This window comes from Phyllostomus discolor, chromosome 6, assembly GCF_004126475.2.
Source record: "Phyllostomus discolor isolate MPI-MPIP mPhyDis1 chromosome 6, mPhyDis1.pri.v3, whole genome shotgun sequence".
Classification (NCBI taxonomy): Eukaryota; Metazoa; Chordata; class Mammalia; order Chiroptera; family Phyllostomidae; genus Phyllostomus; species Phyllostomus discolor.
In genome coordinates, this window is record NC_040908.2 from 86,123,305 (window position 1) to 86,138,033 (window position 14,729).

At 39.4% G+C, this 14,729-nt stretch overlaps 1 protein-coding gene across 2 annotated transcripts in view; it reads left to right on the plus strand.

Moving 5' to 3' along the window:
* ALG9 (ALG9 alpha-1,2-mannosyltransferase) overlaps positions 1-14,729 on the plus strand; it is a 134,935-nt gene continuing 120,206 nt past the window's right edge. Inside the window, exons 1-3 of one of the 2 annotated variants that reach the window (XM_028515821.2) lie at positions 1-221; positions 1,058-1,196; positions 2,489-2,623. In XM_028515821.2, the coding sequence (XP_028371622.1) occupies positions 91-221; positions 1,058-1,196; positions 2,489-2,623 (405 nt within the window). In that variant the 5' untranslated portion in view covers positions 1-90. Of the gene's footprint in view, positions 222-1,057; positions 1,197-2,488; positions 2,624-2,838; positions 2,897-14,729 lie in introns of those variants that run through there. The other variant, XM_036028585.1, reaches the window with a different exon arrangement.

A 14,729-nucleotide genomic window follows, 5' to 3' on the forward strand; every position in this document is an offset into this window, starting at 1 on the left:
CTCGGCGGACACCGTTTGCCAGCCAAAGCCGCCTCCCCGCTCGTGGCAATCGTAGAGTGCCCAATTCTACCTTTTTCTTCCACGCTGGCCATGGCGAGTCGAGGGGCTAGGCAGCGCCTTAAGGGAAGCGGGAGCAGTGGCGGAGACACAGGCTGGGCCGCGGACAAGCTGCGGGAGCTGCTGAGCAGCCGGGAGGCGGGCAGCGCGGAGCCCCGGACCGAGTAGGTGTGCGGCGCGGCGGGGGCGTGGCCGAGCAGGCGGTGCGGGCCTGCCCCTAGGAGGGTCGCGCGGGGAGCCGTGCGGGGCCTCCCCTGGAACAACTCTCTTGCCGGGAGATCTCGACCCGTGTGCTCTTCTGAGCGTGTCAGCGTCCTAGAGTCCCCACCTCGGGTCCCACGTTTACTGTAAAGAAACCCTGGGGAGCGGGTCTGTGAGGCTACTGGCCCTGGCGTGGTCTGGCGTCTTGGTGTTTGAGCTGGCAGGAGGAAAAAGGATACTTTTCTCGATTGTCCCTCACTGTTTCCTTCATTCTCCCCGAAGTCCTGACCCTTTTTACTCTAATTCGAGGGCCCCACAACCTCCAGAACCAGCTACCACTTCTCTCCCCAAGCCCGGGAACTGCAGGTTAAGATTGCATTAAAGGAGCTGTCAACATATGGATTTCGAAGAGATTACAGTACCTTGCACATGTTAGGCCTCTGTGCATTGGAACAAATAGGCAAATGAATAAAGCCATGGAAAGCCACGGCCTTATAAAAAGAAGAAACAGGATGAGAGCTTTGTGGTCTTCAAGTGAGTGATTAGTTGACGTGGGATAAATGGAGCGCCATAGATGCCTGGAACTCAAGTGTATGAATTAGCTTAAACTTGAAAAACAGAAAATGGAAGGGATTATTAAGGTTGATCTACCCAGAACAACTAACTGTTGGCTTTTATAGGTGAATACTTCAGTGTTTCAATGCCCCTTTCCATTCTTGTCTTTTTTGGCCTAGTTTTAGTCCTCCTAGTTAGTAGGTCCTTCCAGACACATACTTTTTTTTTTTTTGCTTCTGAGCAGGTTATCTGGGAACAAAGCAGGACAAGTTTGGGCACCTGAAGGATCTACTGCTTTCAAATGTTTGCTCTCAGCAAGGTTATGTGCTGCTCTCCTGAGCAACATCTCTGACTGTGATGAAACATTCAACTACTGGGAACCAGTAGGTGATTTCTTTGGGTATTTTTGTTGTTATTGTTCTTGATTTCACTGCCTGCGACCTTGTTACCAACCAAAATATAAATACTGTATACAAATGTAACTACTAGTAAAATAACTTTACTTTCACTTTTGTATTCTAAGCTGATGATTTAGCAGTAGTAACTACTGAAAGCTATAGGGTATTTGGTTATTTTACTAAAAGATGTAATTTGTAGCTATAGTTGGGTAGCTCAGTTGTGAGAGCATCATCCTGACATGCCAAGGTTGTGGGTTCATTCCCCACTGCCAATGCATGCAATAAATAACTGGAACAAGAAATGAATGTTTCTCTCCCAGCCCCACACCCTGTCCCTTTCTCTCTCTCTAATAAAAAAAAAAGAAAAAAATCAATGAAGCCCTGTCCTGGCCAACCATGGTTGGAGCATCATCTGGTAACCAAAGGGTTGCGGGTTCAATTCCCAGTCAGGGTATATACCTAGGTTTTGGTTCCATCCCCCTTCTAGGTGTGTATTCCTGGTCCGGGTGTGTGTAGATGGCAACCAATCAATGTTTTTGTCTAAATTCGATGTTTCTCTCCCTTCCTGTCTTCCTCCCTCTCTCTAAAAGCAATGAAAAAAAAGTCCTCAGGTGAGGAAAAAAATTAGTTAATTAAAAAATTTTAAAGATGTAATTTATCATTTCTTTTAAACATTTTAATCAAAATAATACTTTGAGATAGTTTTTGAAGTTAACCGTTACTACAGAACATTAAAGAAAAAACAGTAGCTCTCTGTTCCACTTCTTATGTTCAAATCCCAGTTCTTTCAACTTAGTTATTTCTTCTGATGTTTACTAAAATAAACATTGTTACTAAATAGTGTGCTTATATTCTATTTCTTGGTATTTAGATTTATAAGTCTTTTGACTTCCTATTATAGAAAATTCAGCAGTGAAATTTTCTAATCACATTTTTCATTAAAAAAATTAATGTTTAACAAGTAGGTGGTTTAAGGAAAATATAAGATTTAGAGCATCACTGTATTGGCTAGAAAGTATTTAAAAAATAAGTAGAAGGTGAAATTCAAACTTTTAATGTTGGTCAAACAATAATCTTGTAAAATGTATAAAGTCCTAATATTTTTCAATATTGTGTAATTTTGATTCTTATCCATTAGTTGCAAGTCTTGTTGAGAGTTTCAGCTTTTTTGTGTACTGTTGTCTCATTAATATTTTTGCTTAAAAATTTCACCTGCATCCTTTTAACAAGGATTTTTGGACAATATAATCCTGAATTCACCTGTTTTGTACTTTCAGACACACTACCTCATCTATGGGAAGGGGTTTCAGACTTGGGAGTATTCTCCAGTTTATGCCATTCGCTCCTATGCTTATTTGTTGCTTCATGCCTGGCCAGCTGCATTTCATGCAAGAATTCTACAAACTAATAAGGTAAGGGCAGGCCAACTTGGAAGCAGTCACAACCAGTCAAGAGGTGAGTCTCTGGAACAGTTTTGAGAAAAGGACAAAATAGATCGGTAGTTAAGAGGAGATTTTTTTGGAAGAAGAATTATTTATTAATTCCTTGTTCACGAAATACTAATTAAGCAACTTTTATTTGATAGATACTTCATTAAGTGCTATGGTGTAACAATGACCAAATACCTGCCCTTATGGAATTTATGACTTAATAGAGATTACATTGAGCAAGTAATTAAAAATGTGGTGAGTCTTATGAAGGAAGCGTACCAGTGTGCAATGGGATAGCATATTAGGAGAGCCTAATTTAAACAGAGTGCTGAAAGATAGGAGTTAACTCAGACCTAACCTATTACTTTTCAGAAATATGACTATGATGTGTCTTGCCATGGATTTCTTTGAATTTGTCTTGTTTGGAGTTTTCTTAGCTTCTTTAATCTTTAGGCTTCTGTCTTTTGCCAAATTTGAAGTTTCTAGCTGAAATTTTCTCAGTACTTTTTCCGTCCTGCCCTGTTTCTCCTCTCCTGAGACTCCAGTGATATGAACGCTAGATATTTTAGTTTAGTCCCATAGGTCCCTGAGACTCTGTTCTTTATTTTCCCAGCCATTTTTTCTCTGTGTTGTTCAGGTTGAGTAATTTCTTCCAGTTCACTGATTTTTTCCTCTGTCCCCTCCATTTCACTGTTGACCCTATCCTTTGACCTTTTTTTTAAGTATTTTTTATTGATTATGATATTACAGTTTTCCCAATTTTTCCTCCTTTATCACCCCTCCACCCTGCCCTCCCAACCCTCCCGCATCCCCTGCCCCCTTAGTTCATGTCCATGGGTTATACATATAAGTTCTTTGAGTCCCCTGTTTCCTATACCATTTTTTATCTCTCCCCATCTATTTTATGCCTACTAATTATTCTGCTTCTTCCTTGTACCTTTTCCTCCCTATCCCTCCCTTCCCCCTCCCCACTGAACTCCCTCTATGTGATGTCCATTTCTCTGGTTCTGTTCTTGTTCTGGTTGTTTGCTTAGTTTTTGTTTTCATTGTTTTTTTGTTTTTTTTAGGTTCATCTGTTGATCGTTGTGAGTTTGTTGTCATTTTATTGTTCATATTTTTTATCTTCTTTTTCTTAGATAAGTCCCTTTAACATTTCATGTAATAAGGGCTTGGTGATGATGAACTCCTTGAACTTGACCTTATCTGGAAAGCACTTTATCTGCCCTTCTATTCTAAATGATAGCTTTGCTGGATAGAGCAATCTTGGATGTAGGTCCTTGCCTTTCATGACTTGGAATACTTTTTTCCAGCCCCTTCTTGCCTATAAGGTCTCTTTTGAGAAATCTGCTGACAGTCTGATGGGAACTCCTTTGTAGGTGACTGTCCCCTTATCTCTTGCTGCTTCTAGGATTCTCTCCTTCATTTTTACCTTGGCTAATGTAATTATGATGTGGCTCGGTGTGTTCCTCCTTGGGTCCAACTTCTTTGGGATTCTCTGAGCTTCCTGGAAGCCTATTTCCTTTGCCAGAATGGGGAAGTTCTCCTTTATTATTTGTTCAAATAACTTTTCCACTTGTTGCTCTTCCTCTTCCCCTTCTGGTACCCCTATAATTTGGATGTTGGAACATTTAAAGATATCCTGGAGGTTCCTAAGCCTCTCCTCATTTTTTTTAATTCGTGTTTCTTCCTTCTTTTCTGTTTGGTTCTTTCTTTCTTCCTTCTGGTCCACTCCATTGGTTTGAGTCCCAGTTTTCTTCCCATCACTATTGGATCCATGTGCATTTTCCTTCATTTCACTTAGCATAGCCTTCATTTTTTCATCTAATTTGCGACCAAATTCAACCAGTTCTGTGAGCATCCTGATCTCCAGTGCTTTGAACTGTGCATCTGGTAGGTTGGCTATCTCTTGGTTGCTTAGTTGTATTTGCTGTGGCACTTTGATCTGTTCTTCCGTTTGGGCCATTTTTTTTGTCTTGTCGAGCCTGTTATGTGTGAGGGGTGGAGCCTTAGGTGTTCACCAGGGCAGGGCAGTCCTTTTGTTGGGTTGTGACATTGTGTGGGGGGAGGGGTCTGAGGGAACCGTGGCTCTTGCTCTGCTCTCAGTCAGCTTTCAGTCCCTTGTCAGCTTTCAGTCCCTTCCGCTGCTTCCCCCAAGCAAACTGGGCCTTTCTGGTGCTATTTCCCTTGTGGGTGGGCTTGTGAACATTCCAGGACCCTGTGGGTCTCTCCAATGAACTCTCCTGTGAAGCGGGGAGTCTCTCCCAGCACCTCAACCCTCACAGGTGTTCTCGATAGGTGCTTTGAGGCTTTGTTTCCCTGACTGCCCCTGGGCCGCTCTGCTGTGGTTTTTCTGAGTTGGCCCTTGAGGTCCCCCTTACCAGTCTGGTTGTTCTGGTTTATTTTTTCTTTAATTCCTTGGTTGTCAGAGTTCCATTCAGTTTGATTTTCTGGTGATTTTGGTTGTTTATTGATTTTGGATTGGTTGTTATCCTCCTTTTGGTTAGGTGAGGAAACAAAGGGTTTCTACCTACACCTCCATCTTGGCTAGAACTCTCTCCTCCTTTGAGCTTTTTTATTTTGGTTATATTTTTTTATACTGTAAAATTTTCATTTTATTTACATCTTCTATTTCTTTACTGAGATTTTCTATTTTTTCATTTGTTTCAAGCATGTTCTTAGTTGTTCATTGAGGCAGTTATACCATAGCTTCTTTAAAACTTTTGAACTTCTAACAGTTAATTTTAACCTCTTTCTCTGTCTCCCTCTAGATTAACTTTTTTCCATTCAGTTTGAGATCTACCTGGTTGACAAGTACCATATTTCACTGTGTATAACCTGCACCCACAGTTTGGACCAAACTTTCAGGAAAAAGTCTTTTAATTTTTAAATCAATTTTTTTATTTATATATAAAACTGATTATTGTATTCCAGGGTATTATTCTGCACACGGATATCATTATTGCTTTCTAGAGTTACACTTTTAATGCATAAGCATAAATAAAAGAATTAAAAATATTTTTATAGATAAGGAATTAGTACTACCCATATATAATGTACACCCTTATTTATCCCTCAACTATTTGGGCAAAAAAGTGTGCACACCATTTTTTCCCCTCAAATATTTGGGCAAAAAAGTATGCATTATACACAGCAAAATGTGGTAACTTTCAATAAGACTCTGGCTCTTACTCATGGGCCAGCATGCTTCTTTTGCACTACTCTGCTCCTTTGGATCTTATTTAAGCCTTCTGTTTTAGCTTCCTTATTTTGATAGAGTCAAGCAGGAGAAAGAATGGGGGTTCCCTACCTTGCTGCTGCAAGTGAGGGTAGAAATCTAGGTTCTCCACTAGCTCTCAATTGATTCTACCCTAGTGGGGAGGGTAGGGACACTGCATAATGATGTACTGGTTCAACAAAGGATGCAACGCATTACTCATGTATTTGTGGCGATGTTGTAAACCTACAACTTACTGTGCTACCAATCATATAAAAGTATAGCACATACAATTATGTAGAGTACATAATACTTTATAATATAAATGACTATGTTATTGGTTTATGTGTTTACTATATGATACTTTTTATCGGTATTTTAGAGTGGATTCCTTCTACTTATTAAAAAAGTTTGCTGTAAGGCAGTATGCTGTCTTATGCTAGCAGAAGCCTCATACATCTGGCCTTTACTCTGTCTCTTGAGTGCATCAGTTTCTCTTGTGCTTGTTTTAATCTCATGTCATTTTGTATAGTACCATACTGTGCAGACTTACAGCCTGGGAGCAGTGAGGTATACTTTATAGCCTAAGTGTTAGTAGGCTACTATCTAGGTTTGTGTAAATACAGTTTGTGATGTTCACACAGGATGAAATCACCTAATGACAAATTTTTCAGAATGTATCTGCATCATTAAGTAGCGTGTTACTGTACTGCTAGGTTGTGGGGGTGGGGGGCAGGTGAAAGGACAGGCTCTCCAAAGGATCTTTAATGACACTGGTAGAAGAGGGAGCTCATTACTACTAAAGAGGATAAAAGTCCTGGCTTCCTATTGGACCTTCATCTTGATCATATTGGTGAGAGTGGATCTATGTTTTTTTCTGGGGTGCTTGGCTGAAATAGAGTGGTTGTTATCTAAAAGTTTTCTGCCTTGCTAGGTTATCCATTTATTGGTCTTTTGGATGGTTAGTGTGGGCTTTCATTGGTGTTATTTTGTCTATGCCCATTGGTATTTCTAGTTGCCAGCTTCTTTAGCTCCAAACTTAGAATATAGAAGGCAAAAAGAAAACCCAGAGAACTTACCACTATGTTGTTAGGTCCAGAAGTTCCCAGCCAATCTGCATTTTTCTCTCCACCTCCTGTCATCTTCTTATGCTTGTTTTACATAAAATGCCCAGAGATTTTGGTTTTGCATAGCAAGAGGAATAGGGACAATATGATTAAGCCATCCTCCATGAAGCAGAAATTCCTATTTATAGAACTAGAAGTTGAAGTTGTCTAGGTAAAGGAAGAATGGGAATGAGGGAAAATGCCCTGAGGCCAGAAGGAATTCTTGTATAAATAGGTTTGACTCTTGGAAGAGAGAATGAATGGTGGAGTGTATTAGATGAGGTGGAGGCCAGATTTATACAACACCTGGTAGGCTCTATTGAGGAAAGGTTTTAGACGGAGGAGAGACATGATTACATTTGCATTTTAGAATGTTCAGAAAAGTATCACCTGTAGAAAGTGATAGAACTCTGTCACTCCCTTCTCTACCTAGTATTTAATTTCTGGGTTTGCTTGTTTGTTTGTTTGTTTGACTTATCAGAAGAATGATTATACAGAATGTGGGACTTAGTAGAGAAATAACAATAAGGAATGCTTAAGGGTTTTATTTCCACTTGTATACTCACTATACTTCAAATTGGACATATTCAACACAGAGTTCTTCCTCTTATATTCTGTTCCTTTTGCATCAAAGATACAAATAGCAAGCAGAACAGGGGTGAAACTTTCCCTTCTTCTTACTTATAGTCTTTTCCCTGTTAGGTTCTGCCAATGGGAGCCAACAAGGCACCACACTTGGCAAGGGGGAATTGTACTTAGTAAAGTCCCAGCCCCAGCAAGATAACGTAGAACAGAGAAGGGTGGATTGTTGATGATGATATGATATGGCAGTCATTAGCACCCCTAGCAATGGTTACCTTTCCATCTGAAAAGGCTACCTATTGCTACCCAAAACAAGAACACCTTTGTTTTGTCTCCCTATGATCAGGTTGTGAATTTCTCTGAACTATACACTTAGGAGTGGGCTCCCATACATAGATCCATGGGTTACTTAATTTCCTGACAGATTGCTCTCCAGAATGGCTATATAACTTCATACTCCCTGTAACAATGTTCAAGGTTTCAGCTTCCTCACATCTCCTGAGCACTTGATGTTTCTGACTTTCTAATTTTGCCCTTCTTATGAATGTAAGATGCTTCTCACTTTAATTGCATTTCTCTGATTACTACTAAGGTGCAGCATTTCTTCATATATTTATTTGTTATTAGATTTTCTTTTTTTGTACACTACCTCTTTACAGCCTTTGCCTATTTTTCAATTAGGTTTTCTCTTCTAATTTGTAGAAGTTTTCAGAAGTAACCCCTTGTAGGTTTTAGAGTCTAGAAAATCTTTCTTTTAGGCTGTCATTTCTCTATTAATTTTGTCCTTAGTCCTTTATTGAGTAGTAATCTTTAGTTTTGATGTAGTCAAAGCAGTTAGTTTTACTTACAGTTGGTGGGTTTTGGGACTTTCTAAAAGAAATCCTTCTTTACCACAAGTCACAAAGATATTCTTCTGTATTTTCTTCTGTTATCTTTATAATTTTATCTTTTATGTAAAAGACTTTAATCCATGTTGTATGAAAGGAGAGAAGGTTAAAAGACTTTAATTCATATGAGTTTTAATTTTTATAAATTGTAGAAAAGTTCAGATTTGGTTTTTGCTAGTGAGGTGGATTTTCTAGCACCAACTGCTAAATAACCTATCCTTTTCCTTCTGATCTGTAATGCCATGTCTATCATCTACCTCATCCCATATGTATGGGTCTGTTTCTGGCCTCTTTATTCTACATCATTAGTCAATTTGTCAGTTAGTACCATATTGTTTTTATTATTATGGCTTTGTAATGTGTGTTAGTACCTGGTTGGCGAATTTCTCATTTTCTTCATTTTAATATTTGTATTTAAATATCATTTTAGAGTGGGTTTGCGTCTCAGTCAGATTCTGCTGAGTTTTGATTGGATTTACATATTATTTTGAGAATTAATATTATTTTTATTTTCTTAAAGATTTTATTTTATTTATTTATTTTTAGACAGAGGGGAAGAGAGGGAGAAAGAGAGGGAGAGAAACATCACTGTGTGGTGACCTCTCATGTGCCCCAAACTGGGGACCTGGCCTGCAAGCCAGGCATGTGCCCTGACTGGGAATCAAACCAGCAACCCTTTGGTTTGCAGGCTGATGCTCAGCCCACTAAGCCACACCAGCCAGGGCCAGAGAACTAATATTTTTATAGTGTTAAGTCATTCCATCCCTAAAATGTATTTATTTAGTCAAGTTTTCTGTCTTTTAATAAAATTTTAAAATGCATCCATTTCAGTTTTATCCAGTCTTTGATAGGTTAATACCTAGAATTTTTATACTTTTTGTTGCTATTATGAATGGTAATTTTTTAGGTGGCCATTGCTAGTATTGAGAAGCACAATTGATTCTTGCTTTTTTGATCTTAATCAGAATTTCAGTCTTGCTGAATTTCCTTGTTAGTGTCAGTGGTTTGTCAAGTGAATCTCTTGGATTCTGTTTCATCTGTATTTTTTTTTGTCTTTTTGCACTGACCAGACTTCCAGTTACTATGTTCAATATTCATTGTTATGGGGGTGTCATTGTTCTGCTCCCAAGTACCATTCTTATATTAACTTGTGTTAATTTTTACTTTGCAAGCATGTTTTCGTACTAATCCAAGTTGGTGAGGAGTCCTTAAACATAGACACTTTGTACTAAAATTATCTGTATTCCTAGTAGCATTAGAATAGTGCTCAGTGTATAGTATTTTTTCAGTACATATTTACTGAATTGATGAATGAATCTGGGCATTTACCTGTCACTTTTTTAAACTCTTTTTGGAATTTTTTATTTTAGTGATGAAAGTGGAAAGTATGTTATATGTAGTTATATTAATCATGGTATATGTTTTTTCTCTTTCTTAAATTTTGTCATTTGTTTTAAATTACAGTTGACATACGCTATTATATTAGTTTCAGGTGTACACTCCAGTGATTAGACATTGCATAACTTACTAAGTGATCATTCTGATAAATCTCACACCCATCTCACACTATACATAGTTATTAGAATATTATTGACTGTACTGTACTTTACAACTCCATGACTGTTCTGTAACAACCATGACTGTTCTTAATCTCTTCACCTTTTTCACCCATCCTGAATCTCCCTCCCCCTGTGGCAATGTGGAGGATACTGGCCAGCAGTATCAATCCCTGCTGCGGATGCTCGTTGAAACACGAGAAAAACACATAGGAACAACCGAGTCCTGTGGGGAAATAGGGACAAAACAGCTACTCTCTCTAGTGGAGAGTGGCCTGTTTTTTCTCCCAAGCAGGTTTTTATTAAGAATACAGACACAGTTTGTGGATTACAGTCTGGCAGGGAAGATCAAAAGGGATAGGTAATTTTCAAAGGGTCTGACAGAACTCCTGCTGGGATTCTAGGCAGAGTTTAGGGTTTTATCACTACAGGACATAAAAGGCTAGTCTCGTTTCCTGCCCATGCCTTCATATTTTAATTCAATAGCATCCTCCAGCAAGCAGATCTCATAGGATCTTGCATATTCTATGTCCCAGGCCTGATTTACCCTGGGGGTCTGCCGACCCTGGTCTGGCCTGCTATTTCCACAGGCCTGAGTCGGGCAGAGGAGACAAAGGTAGCCAGGAGACTTGGAATTCTCACAACTAAGGACAAGGACTCAGGCTTTGACAAAGCCGAGGGGGCAGGGGTTGATGTTGATCACCCCTTCATTTCCACAGCCCCGAGTCTCTTCCCTTGAGGCCTCCTCGTGATCATGCCTGTCTTAGGTGATTGCCTCCGTGGGAAATCTTACCCGTCATTGGCTAACTGATCAAGCATAGGAGGCCAGGCACAGAACAGGCAGTGTTCTTGCCAGGGAAGTAAGTTTTGTCTCCCTAGTGGCTCCTGGTTCAGAGGTCTCTCACTCAGCCTAAGTCATGGTGGGTTACAGCTTCCTGAGACCAGGCAGGGCGGGCCCCAACATGGCAACCATCAAAACATTCTTTGTATCTGTGAGTTTGTTTCTGTTCTGCTTATTTGTTTGTTTTGTTCTTTAGATTGTATTGTTGATAGATATGTATTTATTGCCATTTTATTGTTCATATTTTTTTACCTTTTTTTTCTCCTTCTAACATAAAACCCTTTAATATTTTATATAATATTGGTTTGGTGGTGATGAAGTCTTTTAGCATATTCTTGTCTGGGAAGCTCTTTACATGTTCTTTGATTCTAAATGAGAGCTTTGCTGGGCAGAGTAACCTTGGTTGTAGGTCCTTGCTTTTCATCACTTTGAATATTTCTTGCTACTCCTTGCCCGCAAAGTTTCTGTTGAGAAATCAGCTGACAGTCTTATGAGAGCTGCCTTGTAGATAACTAACTGCTTTTCTCTTGCTGCATTTAAGATTCTCTCTATGTCTTTAGCCTTTGGCATTTTAATGATGATGTATGTGTCTTGGTGTAGGCCTGTTTGGGTTCATCTTGTTTGGCACTTTCTGTGCTTCCTGGCCTTGTGTGTCTTTTTCCTTCATTGAATTAACAAAGTTTTCTGTCATTATTTTTTAAATATGTTTTCAAGTTCTTACTCTCTCTCTTCAGTAGAGAGATACCACCATGTACTGGATACATCCAGTACCCCCATGATACAAAGGTCTATATGCTTTAAGTTGCTCTAGAGGCTCCTTTACTATCCTCTTTTTTTTTTTTTTGGATTCTTTTTCTTTTTGTTTTTCTGATTGGGTGTTTCGGCTTCCTTGTATTCTAAATTGCTGATTTGATTCTCAGCTCCATCTACTCTACTGTTGATTCTCTGTAAATTATTCCTTATTTCAGTCTGTGTATCATTCATTTCTGACTGGTCATTTTTTTATGCTGTTGAGGTCCTCACTAAGTTCATTGAGTATCCTTATAACCAGTGTTTTGAATTCTGCACCTAGTAGATTGTCTCTATTTTGTTTAGTTCTTTTTCTGGAGTTTTTTTTTCTGTTCTTTCATTTGGAACATGTTTCTTTGTCTCCTTATTTTGGCAGCCCCTTGCCGTACCCCACACCCCGCACTTGTTTCTATGTATTAGGTAGAGCTGCTTTATCTCTGAGGCTTGGTAGAGTGACCTAATGTAGTAGGTGTCCTGTAGAGTCCAGTGTCACAGCTTCCCTGATCACCCAAGCTGGGCACTAGAGGTGCATCCCTCCTTGTGGGCTGTGTACACCCTCTTCTTGTATTTGAGCCTTGATTGCTGTTGGCAGGTCAGTAGGAGTGATTTACCTCTAGGCTGATCAGCTAGCTGTAAGACTGGTTGTGACACCATGGAGCTCCTACCACTGTGGAGGGTCAGCTGTGCTTGCCAGAAGGCAGGACTTACTTCAGCAGGGATTTGCTGGCCACTGAGTCTGCTCTTTGAGTATGTCACTTGTGGACGTGGTTGGGTGGTGGTGCTTCAGCATGGTCTGAAGCTGTCCACTGGGTGTACTGGCTCTGGGACCTCCTGGGAGGTATAGGCCATGGTCAGCCACTGCTTGTGTTCCGCCTGGGACCACCTGGCATGAGCTATAGAATGATCTGCAGGTGGCTGCCACTCGTGCTTGGCTTGGAGGTGCCCAGGAGAGACTAAGCTGTGAACCAAGGCTGGCTGCTGCTTGTGCCTGGTTTGGGGCCACTTAGCAAGAGGTACAGTGCTCACCGAAGACAGGTGATGCTTATTTGAGAGATTTTAGGAAAATCTGAAGCATGAGCCCAAATAGGCTTTTCAAATGGAAAAGCCACTAGAAATAGCTTAGGTAGGCCCACAAGCTAAGTGGGTGTGCTTGGGTGGGGCAGGACTTCATGTAATGACCAGGGTAGGTCTTAGATGTGTTGCCTGCCTATCAGCTCTGAAAAGGAACAATGGCTTCTGCCAGCACTTCTATCTGGTTAAAAGCTAACCCCCAGCTCTCACCTTAATGCCAGACAATTCATTTCTTCCCTATATATCTCTGATGTCTTTCAAGCTGCTTTCCCCACACTGGAGCTCAGAGGCAGTGAGTCCAAGTTAGTCCATGCAGGAGCCCTTTAAGAGAAACTGCCTGGGACTCCAGAAGCCCTCCATCTCCCTTAGCCTCAATCCCTGCTGGATTTTGTAGCCAGAAGTTATGGGGACTTCTCTACCTGGTACTGGAACCTTGGGCTGAGGGCCCTGGTGTGGGGCTGAGACCCCTCACTCTTCATGGGGGACCTCCACTAGATATCCCTCCCAATTGTTAGCCACCACATATGGGTTTGGAAACAGCCCATTCCACGTCTCCTCCCTTCCTACCAGCCTTGATGTGGCTTCTTTAATTCCCTATTGTAGGACTTCTGTGCAGCTCGATTTCAGGTGGTTCAGATCATGATTGTTGTGTAGTTTAGTTGTATTTTTGATGTGGTTATGGGAGGAGATGAGTAAGTACCATGTTTACCTACATTGCCATCTTGACTGAAAGTCCCAATCACAATATATGTTTTGAGGTATTCAATGCTCTTAAACATACCAGTATGCTATTATATAAAAGCTATTTGATACAACCACTGTTATTTTGTTATTTTATTTTTTGAATTGATGTGCTTAGTTATAAAATTAATAAAATTACATTACAAAGTTTGGAAGATAAGAAGAAAATTATGTAATTAAATCCCATTAGCCCGAGACAGCCACTTACACCATTTTATTATATTTCTTTCCAGCCTTTTCATATACTTCTGATTTCCATAGCTGCAACTCTGATGTATAATAATACTGTATTATGCATTTTAATTTACTATTTTATAATAATCGGTAACTCATGTATTATTGTCTGATGGTAGGGCAAAGATGTAATGGCCATATGATGAGAAGGCATCTTTGTACTGAAAGATGAAACAGGCAATCCCATAGAATGTAACAGAACTTATTATTGGGTCACTTACTTATGGGAAAATTGGACTGGAGTGGACAGATAGCTCAGCAGTTTTGCACAAATTATTCTCCATTACCAGACCCCTGTCAGAGTACCTTTTTAAGAGTATAACTTGGGTACTAATGATTGACAAACTAAAGGGACAAAGAATGCAGTATGGCCCTCCAAGGACCATACCTCCTGGTGGTCTTATGATAGATGATTGCTTATAATCAATACTATTATATTTTATATATATATATATATATATATATATATATATATATATAGGTTTTTGTGCCATTATGGTATTTCTATAAAAAATATTTATGGCTGCATTTTAAGGAACACAGATAATCATCAGTTAGAAAACTTGGATATGCTTACTAAACGTAGTGAAGTTTGTCAAAAATTACAGCATGAAAACTTAAAAATGAAATCTGGGACACAGAAATGGAGTTGGTTTTGTTCACATCTACATCTATAAAATTGTCTAAGAAATGCTTGTTGCATGGATAAGTTTATGTAATAATTTTTCCACTTTTCTTGTACCGTAAATTTTGCCATCTATATAATAGTTCATGAAATAGATGAAGCATAATTTATTTAACCATTTCCCTATAATTGGACATTTTATAGTTTTAAAAATGTTTTTTTAAATTAATAATAGTGCTGCAGTTAACATTTTCAGGAATAGAACCCTGCTCCCATATTTATTTATATAGGTATCTGTGTGGGCTGGGATCATAGAAGTAGATATATTGAGTATAGGGACATGAAAATTTACCTGGTTCTTGTTACATATTGCTTTTTCATAAGCATTATATCAATTTATAGTGTTATTAATGACAAATGAGAGACTTCATCTTTAAGAGTT